Source organism: Cetorhinus maximus, chromosome 16 (assembly GCF_964194155.1).
Source record: "Cetorhinus maximus chromosome 16, sCetMax3.hap1.1, whole genome shotgun sequence".
NCBI lineage: Eukaryota > Metazoa > Chordata > Chondrichthyes > Lamniformes > Cetorhinidae > Cetorhinus > Cetorhinus maximus.
In genome coordinates this window covers 83,951,667-83,968,044 of record NC_135894.1, presented here as the reverse complement: position 1 = coordinate 83,968,044, position 16,378 = coordinate 83,951,667, and the positions used below count along the sequence as shown (strand labels likewise).

General features: G+C 39.9%; 1 protein-coding gene across 1 annotated transcript; it reads right to left on the bottom strand.

The window, feature by feature from the left end:
* Positions 1-323: 323 nt before the first annotated feature.
* Positions 324-15,045, bottom strand: atp5po (ATP synthase peripheral stalk subunit OSCP). Its single transcript, XM_078560233.1, has 7 exons — positions 14,930-15,045; positions 11,426-11,476; positions 9,748-9,858; positions 4,969-5,098; positions 3,732-3,844; positions 2,430-2,516; positions 324-588 (listed from the first exon to the last, which is right to left on the bottom strand). Exons 1-7 carry the CDS (start codon positions 14,957-14,959, stop codon positions 475-477), a joined length of 636 nt encoding a protein of 211 aa, XP_078416359.1. The 5' UTR covers positions 14,960-15,045; the 3' UTR covers positions 324-474.
* Between the last annotated feature and the right edge of the window lie 1,333 nt (positions 15,046-16,378).

Below are 16,378 nucleotides of genomic sequence, written 5' to 3'. Positions count from 1 at the left end.
TCAGGTATCATGCCCTTAGAGGGCATTGGCAACCATGGACTTCCATATGTTGGTCCATGGTTATACGTGACAAAGTACTGCAGTGGCTTGCAATTGCCTTCTGCAGGTTCTGGTTGACCGGGAGACTATCCCGCTCTTACCACCTGCCATAGGCATATTTGAAGGATTTGCAGGTTGATACTTAACCTGTTTGGCCACATTACGAACAAGTCATCAAGTCCTGGAGTGGGACTCAAACCCAGAGCTTCTGGCAGGGATGCTACCACTGCGCCACACCAAATGTCATTACTTACTTCAAAATAAAGTTCTCTACTATGTGTATAAACAGTTGTAGCAAACAGTTTCAAGGGTACTTTTATTAAACCTTTTGTACACTAATGAAAGCCAATCACACAGACAGTGATCACTGTACACATAGTGCAGCAGATTTACAATAATTTCCAACAGGAAATTGCTCAGATTCAGGTGATACTCTTATATAGCTTCATTTATCAGTTTGCTGAGTTTTTGAATCTTGGTTTTTGTGGACATATCAGCGTACTTATCACCAATACTGACAATCATTCCACCCAGGATTGAAGGATCAGTCTAGAATTTAAAAACAAAGGTTATGTTATTTTCTTATAAAATAGAAGTAAGTGTGCTTCACTGTAGTTTCAAAGTCAGTGTTTAATGAAATTAAGTATCCCTCTGATTCCCTTGATAACCTGCTGATTTTAACCAGCAAAAATTTGAGCAAGACAAACTAGAAAGATGATTTCCAATCTATGTCACGTTAGCTGATCTCATCTGGGCAAGTGGCAGCAAATATATAACCGGCTACACAAGCACTTGATTTGTTTAATGTGGAGGTGCGTAGGGCAGGGTGGTGGGGGTGCAGTAGGAAAACCGACAGAGCTGCTGATTGCTTTCTGGTAACTTCTACTGGAAGCACATATGTGTGAACAGCAGATGAGCAGCAGGAGTATAATTAGGCTTGGCTGTTATGTTTGTCTGGTTGAACAGCTTGCCATGCTCGAGGCCATTATTTGTGGTTCCCATGGAAAAATAAGCAGAATCTCCAATAATCATAGGTAACAAAATAGATTTTAACTTATTCAGCCTCCAAATGTAAGTTAGAGTCATGTAGAAATATATCTCAGCAAGGAGTAAACCCCTCAGGGATGACAAGATAAAGTTGGCTGAAAGAAAAAGGTACAAATGCTGCTTGAATATTTACTGTTTTGGGGATTTTCTCCCTTTTGATTTCTCTAATTTGTTCCAATTTTTTTTTCTTTGCTCATTATTTCTTGCACCTCTTCTGGGAAAAGAAATTATAAAAGTGACCAAATTAGAATTTAGGAGAAAGACTGCAGAATTGCAAACAAAAATGTCAGAAATTGAATAGGATCCGAACTGGCATGAATGGTGTGGCGGAGGGGTCCTGAATGCAAAGTAATCAGAAGAAGCTCGGATCCAATCACAATTAGCTTTTTTCCCCCCAAATGAAATGATAATTTGTGTCCATGTTATCACTTTTACTTTATTATAAAAAACCTTAAAAGTTTGCCTTTGCATGTCTGTTCTTGTTTGCCGCGCTTTTGTGTTAAATATTCCCATTAAAAATCTGTCCACATTTATAATGGCACCTACTAAAGAAAACTTGTCATGCTATAATTACACGTTCCCTCAATAGTGGCAATATGGCATTAAAGTTTTACATATCCCTGTACTGCAACAAGGCTTCTATGCTCCAACAAACTTTTAATTTTTTTCTTTTAAGGTTGCCATTCATGTTTAAACATGAATATAAATTTAAGTATTATATATAAGCATGACAGGAAAGCAGTTAAGTGTTATAACAAAAAGTTATTCTACAGAAACGTACATAGAAGTACATGGAAATATATCATACAAAACAGGGCATTTGGCCCAACTGATGTGTTTATGCTTCAAAAGGGAATTGGATAAATAATTGAAGGAGAAAAAAATTACAGGGATATGCAGAAAGAACGGGACCGACTAGATTGCACTTTGAAAGAGCCAGCACAGATTCAATGACCTAATGGCTTCTTTCTGTGTACTAATTTATATGAGCCTCTTTCCACCCCCCTCTTCATCTAATCCTCTCAGTACAACCTTATACTTTTTCTCCTTCTTGTGCTTATCTAGCTTTTCCTTAAATATATCTATGCTAATCAATTACTCCTTGTGGTAATGAGTACCACAGTCTCTGGATAAAGATATTCCTTCTGAATTCTCTATTGGATTTATCAGTGACCAACTTATATTTATAGCCCCAAGTTTTGGTCCCCACATAAATCTACATCTACAATAATGAACTCTTTCATAATCTTAAAGTCCTCTATTAGGTCACCCCTCAGTTTTCTCCTTTTTTAGCAAGAAGAAGCTATAGCTAATTCTGGCCAATTGTTTGTGCTTCACCTTACCTTGGTCTCCAGTTTCAGGGTTTCACTTTTTTTTAGAAAACCACTAAGAGCAGATTTTAGCTCCGACAGATTTGCTTCATCCAGGGGCTGACAAATGAATAAAGAAAATGTACATTTCAGATTTTCAAGCAGCCATTTGTTCAACTTGCAATTCCTTATGTTAAGTTCTCTATGTAGCTTCACTATTAGGCTCAATAATTTCTCTGGTACCCACACAGCAAACTGTTGTGGCATGTCCATGGCTCCTAAGAGCTGGTTTCATTTCCTGCAATGTTCCATTGCTTGTATTGGTGTCAGTGACTGCTTCTTCCATCATTTAATTCTCACTGTGCTCAGAGACAGATCTAAAGCTGCTACTCTAGACCTTGCTGACCAATATGGCATCCCAGTAAATTAATGTTGATTTTCACTCGAATTGATCCACCTGCGCTCAAACTCAGCCTTTTCCTGATAACTCTTAAGTTTCCCTAGGCCTTTACATCAATTACCTCTTTCATCTTTGTTAATTTCCTTCGGCTCAAGCACTCCTAGTACAAACATCTTGGCTGGACCACTACATTTTGTTCTTCACACTTTCAAATATTAGCCAGCAGTGCTTAGCTTTCATGCCATTATCCTCAATACTCCTTCAATCCATCAGGATTTCTGCACTCTCTACCTGCTTATCTCAAATTTTCTCTATTGCTAAAGTCACCTCAGGTTTTTCTTCTTCATGTTAAATATTGCTTTTCTCCTTCAACAACTATTAAACCTCTACATAGGCACAAATTGATCCAAGGCTATTATACCATTCCCATCATTGGGAATGCTTTACAGTCCTAAATAGCGTACAAGAAAAAGCTTCACTTTCGATCTCTCTTCCCATTATAATTTTCTTCGTCTTTCACTATTTTGTCCTTTCTCTTCCCTTCTCCAATAATCCTGAGGCTTTTAAAGTCTAAGTTTCGTGTTATCTAATCAATATTTCCAGATTTACTTCGTCCTCTCTTTTCAACTTGGTTGGAGAGTACTTGGCCCTTTGCCTTAGTTTCTCAATAAAAACATTTGTTTTGCTATTTATCGCTCCCAAGTAGTCAATACAAATGAGCAAAACTTACTTGTAGTTTTTTTTTATTCCTTCATGGATATAAGCATTGCTGGCAAGGCCAGCATTTATTGCCCATCCAAAATTGCCCTCGAGAAGGTGGTGGTGAGTGAACTTGAATTGTTGCAGTCCACCTGGTATAGATACACCTACAGTGCCGATCTTACCATTTAACACAAATTATCAATACAATTTTATACTTAAAGAAATCATTTTACCTGAGCAGTAGTGACTGAGCAGAGAACTTCCCCACGATGTGCACTCATGATCTTACTAAAAGCAGTAGCAACATCAGGGGTCTGGCGCAACCGTCCATTCTCAGCTAACAAATCTGAAAAAAAAAAACAAGAGGGTGAGCTGCCTTCTTGAACTGCTGCAGTCATGTGGTGTAGGTATACCCACAGTGCTGTTAGGGAGGGAGTTCCAGGATTCCAGGGAGTTCCAGCGACAGTGAAGTGATATATTTCCAAGTTAGGATAGTGACTGACTTGGAGGGGGACTTCCAGGAGGTGATGTTCCCATCTATCTGCTGCCCTTGTCCTTCTAGATGGTAGTGGTCATGGGTTTGGAAGGTGCTGTCTAAGAAGCCTTGGTGAACTCCTGCAGTGCATCTTGTAGATGGTACACACTGTGTGTTGGTGCTGGAAGGAGTGAATGTTTGCAGATTTTAAAAAAATATTCATTAATGGGATGTGGGCATCGCTGGCTAGGCTAGCATTTATTGCCCATCCCTAATTGCCCTTGTTCAGAGGGCATTTAAGAGTCAACCATATTTCTGTGGGAATCACAAATAGGCCAGACCAGGTAAGGATGTGAACCAGATGGTTTTTTATGACAATGGCCACGGTTTCGTGGTCATCATCAGGCTTTTAATTCCAGATTTTTATTGATTCAATTGTCACCATCTGCCATGGTGAGATTTGAACCCAGGTCCCCAGAGCATTGCTCTGGGCCTTTGGAATACTAGTCCAGTGACAATACCACTATGCCGCCACCTCCCCCTATGACGTGGTGTCAATCAATCAGGCTGCTTTGTCCTAGACAGTGTCAAGCTTCTTGAATGTTGTGGGAGCTGCACACATCCAGGCAAGTGAGAAGTATTCCATCACACTCCTGACTTGTGCCTTGTAGATGGTGTACAGGCTTTGGGGAGTCAGGAGGCGAGTTACTCACTACAGGATTCTTAGCCTCTGACCTGCTCTTGTAGCCACAGTATGTATATGGCTAGTCCAGTTCAATATCTGGACAATGGTAACCCCCAGATGTTGATAGTGGGGGATTCAATGATGGCAATGCCATTAAATGTCATGGGGCGATGGTTAGATTCTCTCTTGTTGGAGATGGTCATTGCCTGGCATGTGTGTGATGTGAATCCTACTTGCCACTTGTCAGCCCACTTGCCACTGAAAATATTGTCAAGTACAAAATTATTGTGGGGGTAAGAAAACTACTTACTGACAAGGTTGAGTATGATTGGGGAAACTTTCTGCTTCAACAGCACGTCATTCACAGTTTTTTGCTTGATATTGCGCTTAATGTGGGGATTGTTGACCACTCCATTGAACTTGGGATCTTTCAATATTGACTGAAACATAAACAAGGAGATGAAGAAACTGTTAACAAGTCAAATTGTATCAATAAGAGGTTTTCTTTTTGAAGATAGTATCTAGAATGACAAATATCCATCAGTGCACAAAACATGCATGGTAAAACATGCACGTATTTCTCAGTTGCAATATACTATATTACAGCTTTGACTACTGTGTCAAATTATAAAGGACTTCAGTTTCTAACGTGGCCAACACTAAGGTTCCCAGATGATGTGAGTTAAAAAAGGTGGTCTCTGTAAACGACTTTTGAACAATTCCAACCACACTGGCAAGCACCCAGAAAACAGAGTGCTTATCTTCAAACATGACAAGGAAACAGTTAGTAAAAACAATGTACGTTATAATAAAACCAGTAGAAGGGTATATCAAGTGGTAAATTAAACATTTGACATCTGTATTGGAAAGCAGGTAGAATCAAGCCATTTGGAGCCATGGCATAAGTTCCATTTAATGGTAGGCCTCTCACACTGGGACAGTCTGTGGGGAAGAAATGTATGCAAGGAATCAAAACAAATAGATAGCACAGCTTACAAAAGAAATCGCCCTCTATGATTCCCAAATCAAAAGTTGATCCAATTTCTGGATTTTAAGCTGATTTTCATTGGACATTACACACATAAATGTGTTTGCTACATCATTTTGAAAGCAGTATTTCCAAATTGGTTACCCAGCTTCTGATGATAAAAGATTGAAAAATAATTTTAAAAAACTACATATTGCGCCTTGCAAGAGAGAACTGGAACTAAATGTATATTGATTAAATGACAGTAGATGGAGGTTTTCCTGTTGACTTCAAAGGGCACCAAAGGTTTTACAGTGGATACTGGATAGAATCATTGAATAGTAAAGCACAGAAGGAGCCCATTCGGCAGTCTGCACGGGGTCTTTTCAAGATCAATCCAATTAGTCCCACTCTCCCACTTTCCCCGTATCCCTGCATTTTTTTCCTCCTTCAAGAATTTAAATAATATTCTTCAAAGGGAATTGGATGATCTGTACACCGTCAGGCTGTGCGTTCCAAATCGCAACCATTGCATAAAACAAGTTTTCTTCTTTGCACCCCTCCTCCACCTCTACAGTTCCTTTGCTAAGCACCATAAATCTGTACCCTCTGGTTATTGACCCTTGAGCTATTTCAACAGCTGAACTTCATTTGCTCTATCTAAACCCTTCATGATTTTAAACACCACTATCAAATCTTCTTTTAGCCTTCTCTACTCTAAGGAGAAAAACTTCAGCTTCTCAAAGCTTATCCTGTTATTATCCTTGACCAAACCTTCAAGCATTTGGTAAGATTTAGTTGGGGACCAACATGTTTTGTTTAAAGTAGACAAAATTTGAGATTTAAGACACTTGCTCAGTGAATAAAGCCATAAGATTCCAAGAGTTTTGAGCAAACAAAAATAAACTTTACAAGATCAGAAAAATAAAACAATTTAATATCTATCTATACTCTAACAGTCAGGGTAAGTATGAAGTACATGCGAATTAATAAGCAATTGAACGCACCACACTGCACAATAAAATGGCAGCTGCAACTAAGATAGAGTCCATTGGTTTCTCAACAACACACCCAGATGTCAGTAAACACAGCCAACCAATCTCATTGAAACTTTGTCACTCTCAAGAGGGATTCCAGTCTTCATCTTTGAAGAACTAATCTTGGAATTCTCTCCAAACGTTGCTCGAACTTGAATGTATCAACAACGGCCTACCTCATAGGGTTTCAATCTCATCTCCCAAGATTCTGTTCCTCTGGATTCCGGAGTATGCACTCAAGCACCAACTCACAACTTCAGCTCTTCCGCCGCATCGAGCAGAACACTACTGCTCCAACTGGGTACTTTTGCCCCAATGCCAGAAGCAAGGAGTCACCAACCTTTTTGGACCTTCAGGGCTTCTCCTGAGCCCTCCTCAATTACCAGACTCAGGCGTCATCAACAACAGCCCACCTCGCAGGGTTTCAATATCACCTCCTGAGATTTTGTTCCCCTGGATTCCTGAGTATGCAACCAAGCACCAACTCAAGTTCAACTTTAGATCTTGGCCGTGCCGAACAGAATACTACTGCTCCAACGCACTACCTTTGCCCTAACGGCTCGCAGCATGAAGTCACCAGCTGCGGCTGCCTTCTTTATTTAAAATCAGCTCCCCACATCCCTTCTCCTGTTTGGAGCCTGTTTCTCTACTCCTCTCTTTTTAACTGAACTGGGATCGTTTCCTGTCCCTGTCCCCTCTTTGGTACTCTTCCTGTGGGGACTCTTCCTGTGGGGACTCTTCCTTTGGGACCTCTCCCTGTGCCCTCTCCATGACTCCTGCCTGTTCCATGGTGTTCCTGGTCACCTGACCCAGGTACTTTGCACCATTTTTCTTCCTCCACAGGCACACTGGGCCCACAGAACATAAAAATTGCAGAATTGCGCATGTGCAGCCGGTTCCTGGTCTGAGCATGAGTAAAAGCTCCGACGTCCATTGGGAGTTGAAGTTCCCAATCTCTGCTTTCAACCAGGTAAGTACAGCTTTCATAAAATCCATATAACTGGAATCCCACATCCTTGGGACTGTTAAAATAGCTCTCTTCTGTACTCTCTCCAAAGCCTTAATATCATTCCTAAAGTGTTGCGCTCAGAATTGGATGTAGCACTCCAGCTGGGGATGAAGCAGTATTTTATATTGGTTTCTTACAACTTAATGGCCTTTGTACTGTCTCTATTTATAAAGCTTAGGACTCCATATACTTTATTAATTGCTAAGTTAACTTGACCAGTCACCTTTCAAAGATTTGTGCACAAACGCCCACAGGTGTCTTTGTTCTTGCATCCCTTTTAAAATTGTGCCATTTCACACAATTGTATTGTCTCTCATTCTTCCTACCAAAATTTATCACCTCACACTCATCTGCACTGAACTTCATCTGTGTGTCCATCCATTTCACTACCCTGTCATCAGCCTCAACGTAAAGCTAAAGACACTAGGCATAGATTATGCAAAAATATGTGCCTTCAATTTACATTACTGGATTTTATTTAGCCATTTTTAAAAAATGGCCTATCTCACCTCTTTTGGATACCTCCTCATGCAGCCTTATCAGCCAGGTGCGCAGGCAAATGACCTGCTCCAGGCCTTTGTCAATGCCATTTGAGGTGGATGCTAAGTGATGGAGTCACCTGAGGTGGTCTTTTAGTATCAATTTTCTTCATCACGGAATAACATACTGCCCCTTCTCATTTATGCTGCCTCCCCAAGCAGCATCAGAGATTTTGTTTTGAGGATGTAACTAGTAGAATATATAAGGGAGAACCAGTGGATGCGGTGTATTTGGATTTCAAGAAGGCTTTTGATAAGGTCCCACCTAAGAAGCTAGTGGGCAAAATTAAAGCACATGGGATTGGGGGTAATATACTGGCATGGATTGAGAATTGGTTGACAGACCGGAAACAGAGCTTTGGAATAAGTGGGTCTTTTTCTGGGTGGCAGGTGATGACTAGTGGTGTGCCGCAGGGATCAGTGTTTAAGCGCCAGTTATTCATGATATATAAATGACTTGGATGAGGGAACCAAATGCAATATTTCCAAGTTTGCTGATAACACAAAACTGGATGGGGTTGTGAGGAGGATGCAGGGAGGCTTCAGGGCGATTTAGACAAGTTGTGTGTGTGGGCAAACACATGGCAGATGCAGTATAACGTGGATAAATGTGAAGTTATATGCTTCAGTGTAAAAAACAGAAAGGCAGAGTACTATTTAAATGGTGATATATTGGGAAATGCAGATATACAAAGGGATCTGGGTCTCCTTGTACACCAGTCAATGAAAGTAAATAGGCAGGTACAGCAAACAATTAGGAAGGCAAATGGTATGTTGGCCTTCATTGAAACAGGATTTGAGTTCAGAAGTAAGGATGTCTTACTGCAGGGTCTTAGTGAGACCGCATTTGGAGTATTGTGTGCAATTTTGGTCTCCATACCTGAGAAAGGATATACTTGCCATAGAGGGAATGTAGTGAAGGTTCACTAAGCTGATACCAGGGATGGCAGGACTGTCATATGAGGAGAGATTGGTTCAACTAGGCCTGTGTTCACTAGAGTTTAGAAGAATAAGAGGGGATCTGATTGAAACGTATAAAATTCTAACAGGGCTAGACAGACTGGATGCAGAGAGGATGTTATCCCTAGTTGGGGAGTCTAGAACCAGGGGCCAGAGTCTCAGGATATGGGGCAGGCCATTTGGGACTGAGATGAGGAAATATTTCTTCACTCAGAGGGTGGTCAACCTGTGGAATTCTCTACCACAGAAGGCTGTGGAGGCTGGGTCACTGAGTATATTCAAGAAAGAAATAGATAACTTTTTGGATATTAGGGGCATCAAGGGGTATGGACATAAAGTGGGAATATGGCATTGAGATAGAGGATCAGCCATGATCATATTGAATGGCGGAGTAGGCCGAAGGGCTGAATGGCCTACTCCTGCTCCTAGTTTTTGAGGAATTTTTACCACTCCATGATACTTTTTCATTTTGACCCCAATTTAGTTACCTTTAAAATTCTAAAGCTAATTGTGAGGCTCTACAACTTTAAATTAATCTTTCATTTAATATAAAGGCTGTAACGAATCTCCAACTTACAACTATCTTGTGTAGTTCCTGCTCCACTTGGTCCAGTTTCTTCTGCTTGCTGGCAGCAGAGTACAAAGCTGTGGCATATCTACCTTCAACCCCATAGACTTGAATAGGTGGCTAGGGGTAAAAATACATGACAAATTTCAGTACAGCAAAGAATTAATGAAAATTAACACTTCTCTAAATTTCACAATTAAACATATGCCAATGGTATACAGTGAAGTTGTCTGGTGTGATTTTTGTTACAGCATCTGTGTGCTGTAGCAAAATTTATGCAAGCCAATGAACTTGATGTGGTGCGTCATAATTTATCACCTCACATTGTCACTTGTAACCGCCATCATCTTAATATCATACGTCCCAAAATGCTGTCCAGTTACAGCCCAGGTTTGTGACAGGAGTGGGAAAGACAAAAATCCATAATTATAGTGCTCAATGGCTCAATGTTTTTCTTACAGCTAGAAGTGAGCACAGTAAGAACATTTCAAGCACTCAATAATACACTTTATTTAAATTCTATTGACAATATTGGAATTGGACTTCATATAAATATGGTGGGTGGCAGGAGACAGACTAAGTTCAAGTAAATGGTATGGTTAATTTATGGTTAATTTAGATAAAATTTATATATTTTAAAACTTTCTAGTTGAAAATCATCTCCCCCGACACCACCACAGCAAGGATGTTAATTTCAAATTTCTCCCGTCATCTTAGACTCACTGGACCCTGCACAGAAAACCTATCCATAATACTCCATCGATGAGACAGCAAGTAACAGATGGGGTCTACTTGCTTGTTTGTGGGTCTGTGGTGCGCATCTCCACCACCAGGGCAAGTGCATTGATAAATCAAAACATTGAACCAATGTTACGCCAGTAACTTTAGTAATCTTCAAAGAATTTTTCCAGAATTGTGCCAACAGAAACACCAATGTTTCACACTACATATTACTATGGGAATGAGTCATATGGGTAGTCTAAAACAGAATTTTATCACTATCTCCTCCAAAAGGGTTTATGAGTGCGAATAAATTACAAAGTAATTTGTACTAGAATTCTGTCAAAGCAAGACTGTACCGAGGAAGACCACTAATATAAAAATGAAAATTGCAGGACGCTGGAAATCTGAGTCAAAAACAAAATTCTAGAAATACTCAGCAAGTCTGTTAGCATCTGTGGAGAGAGAAACAGAGTCAGCATTTCGGATTGATGACCCTCCAAGTTAGAGATGTAATAGGTTTTATGTTGGGGGCAGGGGAGCAGGAAGTGGGGTGTGAATGGGAAGAAGAACAAAAGATAAGGCCTGTGTGATAGGGGGGAAAGCAGGAGTGATTAAATGACAAAAGGGTTCATGGTGCAATCTGAAACATTAACTTTGTTTCTTTCTCCATAGATGCTGCCATACCTGTCGAGTATTTCCAGCATTTTTCTTTATTCTTTCACGGGATATGGGTGTCACTGACAAGGCCAGCAAGGCAACCCCTAGTTGCCCATGAACTGAGTGGCTTCTGGGGCCATTTCAGAGGGCCGTTAAGTAATTTTCTACTTTTATTACTGTTTCATGAGAAACAGTTTCTTTAGGCAACCAGTAAAACTATTAATCTCTCCTACAAAACTACTTTCGCAGTTGGATTTATCAAAGTTAAAGATAAATTAAAAGCTTTAAAATGCAGCCAGTTACGTACCATCACCAGTTTGCTCACTGGTTTGACCACCGTAGTGCTGAAGTAACGAACCTACAATCGTCAAAGGAAATATGTCAGCTTTAATTTACATTAAGATTCACATTCTCTGGACATGGATCAAAGAGTAAAGCATAAATGTTAGCATACAATATGAGCCATTGAGGCAGATAAAAGGTCAGGGAAAATCAATGAGGAAGCAACAAAAATACATAAAATAAAAGATACATTCTACACTCAGCCTTCTAAAGATAACTTAGAATGTTTTACCAACCCAGTTGAGTCAGTGGCTTTCCAGATTAATACAGTAGTTCTATGGAGCAAGTTCCAGATTTCCACTATCTTGTGTGTGAAAAACTGCTTCTTGATTTCACTCCTAAATGCCTAGCACTAATTTTAAGGTTATGTCCTCTTCTAGATTCCAAAAGGAAATAGCGTTTCTGCACCTACCCTATCAAATCCATTTGTAATTTTAAAGACCTTGATTAAATTACCGCTCAAACTACTAAACTCAAGGAAATACAAGCTAAGTTTATGCAACCTTTCTTAATCTTAAATCTTTCAGACCCAGCATCATTCTGTGAATCTACACTGTCGCCCCTCCAATGTTAAAGCTAAACTTGGTACACCAGATTCATATCCCAAAGTTCTATACAAATTAATTATCACCTTCTCACTTTTGCATTTCAACACACTTGAGATAAAGAACCTTAGTGATTTTTGTTTTTTTCTTTCTATCAGTTCACTACATTTTAGTAATGTGTGCACCTGGAAACCAAAATTATTTTTCACTTGCACTATCCACTATTAAGAAAATATTCAATTTTGTCTGATTTTATCAGATCCAAAGTGAATAACCACACACATCCCCACAATGAATAACTGCTGCTATAGCTTCTGAATTCAAAATCAAGTTCAACGATTTCAGAGAGTAACAACTGCTCTATTTTTTCAGACTGCTGATGCTGGTAATGATTCGTCATTTACAGCTTCTCTAGACCCATCTTTTGTTCCATTAGCCACCTCTTTTTCCTTGCACCATCACTATTTATTATTTAAATCACTCCTGCCTTCCAAACTATCAAAGTCCTACTCTTTTTGTTCTTCCCCACCACATTCCTGCCTCTGTACTTGCTTAAAGTCCATTACATCTGTAATGCTTTCCAGTTCTAACAGAAGGTTACCAAACTGAAACTTTAACTGTTTCTCTTCCCACAGATGCTGCCTGATTTGCTGGGTATTTGCAACATTTCCTGTTTGCATCTGCAATAGCTTTGCCCACTCATTTAATCTGTTTATGTCCCTTTGTAGCTCCTATCCACACAATTTAAAATGTGCCTCCTAAATTAATGTTGCCTGCAAACCTGGACATACAACTCTCTAGTTTTTCAATCAAGTCATCAACAGATATGGTGAAAAGCTGAACCCCAGCACAGACTTCTGCAGAACACCACTTATCATATCCTTGCAATCACAGTGCAAACTCTTCATTCTTAATCTATGTCTCCAAAATCCCAACCAACCAAATACTGACCTATGGCACAATGTTATCCACAATTCTGTAATGCTCTCACATTTACTAATAATCTCTTGTGCAAAACATTATCAAATGCCTTCTGGAAGTCCAAAATAGACAACATCCATAGATACTCCACAATACATTACATTAGTAACCTCTAAAATAATTCAGTCAGATTACAGGCATGACTACACAAGTTTTCTGATCGGCTAATTGTCCAAGTGCTCACTGTATCTAAGAACAGATTCAGTAACTTTCCCACAGTTGATGTTGAACTGACACTCTGTAGTTAGTATATTTTTCCCTCTTTATTTCATTGTGTAACATTTACAAATTTTTCAAAACAAAAAGCGCAATTCCTCAATCAGATGGAGACCCACTATATTCTCAGGCAGCTTTCTGACTACCCTTTGGAAAGTACCAGTGAATAAAATGTACAAACTTGTACTTAGGAGTCAGAGGTGGTCTTTGTAGGTCAGGAGAATAAGGAATATCATGCACAGTATTGTGCGATTCTGAAAAAGTTCAAGATATCTTACTCTACCCAAAATTGTGAAAGTTAACAAACAGTCTCTGTGTTGAGTTAGATTATTTTAGTCAGAATATAACTGTGTAATGATTAGTTTTATTTTCCTTGAACTAGACAAATTTGGAAAGGGAAAACAATCAGGATACATGAGTTTCTGACTGCTCTTCTTGTTCCCTTGTGCAGGTATGACTCCAGCTACTGCATGCTTCCCGCTTTGATCCCGATTGATCTTAGCTTTGCCAGGCTCCCTTTGTACTATATTTAATCAAATGCTGCTTAATGCAGAAGGTATCTTACTATCCCTCAGGTATTCAACTCTTCCATCCACAAACAGAGCAAAGCGCTGATGAAATCAGAGATTACCTGTACTGACAGGATCTGAACCAAATGTCAGCAGCTTACTGGTGAGTAGCTTGATGGCATTATTGACGACATTTTCCTGATAATAGCAAGAGGCTGATAGGGTGATAATTGCTCACAATGGAAGCATCCTATTCTTTGTAGATGATATACCTAGACATTTTAAAATCATTGGGTAGCTGACAGAGTCAGAACCTGTTGGAGCAGTTGGTTAGGGAGCACCTAGTTCTGCTGCTCAGATCTTCAGAAGCACAGACAGGATGTTCTCAGGAACCATAGTTTCTACTTTGTCTAGTAAACTCTGCTGCTTACTGGAATGTGGAGTGAACTGATTGGGTCACACACGCATCTATCATGATGGGAACCTTGTGAGGGGGCTACCTACTTGGCACATTTGTCAGTCAGGTCTCTTGCAAACATGTGCTGTGATGCACAATTATTGGGGATGGGGTTCATGGAATAACCTGGTAGATGATCACCATTCTTGACTAGGGTGTCATGACTACACAGTTTTGTTTTTAACCTTTTGGTTGTAGTTTCATTTGGTTGTGTTTATAGCCAGTTACCTTTAGTATTTTTCATTCAGGGAACTGTGCAGTAGCTTCATACCTTTCCAGTTTTCAGCTGCTAGATGCCCTTAGTGTTCCTCTTAGCACAATAAACAATATACCAATTTGCACAAAATGCTAAAATAAAATGAGCTTAATCGTTAAAGTTAATAAAATTCATTTCTGAACTGAAAAATACTGTAATTACTAAATAAATAACTCAACCAAGTGAATTTTACATATCAAGAAAGGATCACTTTGAAGAGCCAGATTTATATTTAGATTTGACAATCGTTTCTCAAACCTCCTACATTTAAAACATAGCTGAAAAATCTTAACCTTATAAAAATCAAAACCATCAATGACCCCGATACATTTGTCAACATTTCAATTCGACACAAGAGGACAGCAATACTGTCACAGGTAGATTAGTTAAATTAAACCTTATTTGAATGTATGCAGATTCAGCCAAAACATTAGAAGCTACAGAAAATTTAACAGCACAGGTTCTATCCCGCGACATGAATTGGCTTTAGCCCTTTCCCCATCACCTTCAGACCAAACCGAGCCGGTGCCGCCATCTTCTTTGCCCTGATGTAGGTCAACCCAAGGCCTTGCTGTGATCAGAGGAAGGCTTTCCGGGCAGGCGCGGCTTTGCCGGTGCATACCGGGACTTGTAGGCAACGCGGAGAATCTGCGCGCAGAGAAACAGAAATCTTGGAAGGCGAGGACTACAGCTCCCGGAAAACCCTGCGGCACAAGGCGGGCATCGGACTGGTGGACAACTCTCGCGAGGAGCAGCCGCGAGAATCCACCCTGAACTTAACCCATTGAATGAAGCTTGCTTGTCATCTCTCCCTTTTCCACCAAAAGCAAGCATGCAGAGGAATTTATTTTATTTTATTTTAATTTACTTAGTGAACTGGGCAAGGTTGACAGATGAGAGGCAGATAATATTCTAGAACAAAGATAAAAGCAAAATACTGCAGATGCTGGAAATCTGAAACAAAAACAGAAAATGCTGGAAAATCTCAGCAGGTCAGGCAGCATCTGTGGAGAGAGAAACAGTTAACATTTTGAGTCCATATGACCCTTCTTCAGAGCAGACCACTGCCATCCTTGTAGTGATGTATTTGTTTGGTTTGAAATGCAATGATGTATAAAGGTCCTACCTGCTTGTCGTTGGGTATGAGGCACTGACAGGAATCAGCCATGTAACGCAAAGTTTTGAAGGCAAGCTTTGAACCCCAAGTGAATATAACTTATGAACGGTATTAGGGCTCAAGGCAAAAAAGAGTCTATTGATTAGTATGTGGCCGCAGCAACACAGCTCGCAGAATCCTGTGATTTCGGGCAACTAAGTGATGACTTCATTAAAGATAGAGTTGTCTTAGGCTTAAGAGATCCAGTACTAATATCATGTGCAGTGACAGAGGAGAAACTGACTCTCAAGAAAGCAATCGATGTGAAGAAGTGCTGAGGTTATAAATCATTAGTTAGAGCATATTTGTGGCAGAACAGACCAGGCTTTGCATTATGCTGATAGACATTCGGACCCAAAAGAGCAGAAAGATCACGAACAAGGGGCAGGATGGAAATACTGTGGAGGACATCATACAAAGGAAAAGAAAGCTTGTCCAGCATAGGGAAATCAGTGTTCTAACTGCAAGAAGTGGAATCAGTTTGCATACAAATGCTAGAAAGAAGCAAAACAGACCTACACAGAGCATCCAATGAACATGAAGTGTCAGATGCATCATTCAACATCATGATCTTCACCGACTTGTGCAAAGTGACTCAACATGGCGATCCAAAAATGAAACCCTCAAAAGTAAGTTTGAAGCTACGACATGTTGTAAATCTCCTGATGGCAGGATACTCATGCCAAGAGGACAAATTAAACTGAGAACTCAGTGCATTGGCAAGCATGAAGATCTGGAATTCCAGATCATGGACGGTAAGCAAAAGCCACTCATCTCAGCCAAGTAAGTCCAAAGCTT

Bases quoted from the DNA above. Each gene is read 5' to 3' on its own strand.
- atp5po (XM_078560233.1), bottom strand. From the start codon at position 14,959: ATGGCGGCACCGGCTCGGTTTGGTCTGAAG. The intron at 3,845-4,968 runs GTAAGTAGTTTT...TTTTTTTTTCAG, and splicing joins AATCATACTCAACCTTGTCA to ATTTGTTAGCTGAGAATGGA. The intron at 2,517-3,731 runs GTAAAATGATTT...TTCATTTGTCAG, and splicing joins GCTCAGTCACTACTGCTCAG to CCCCTGGATGAAGCAAATCT.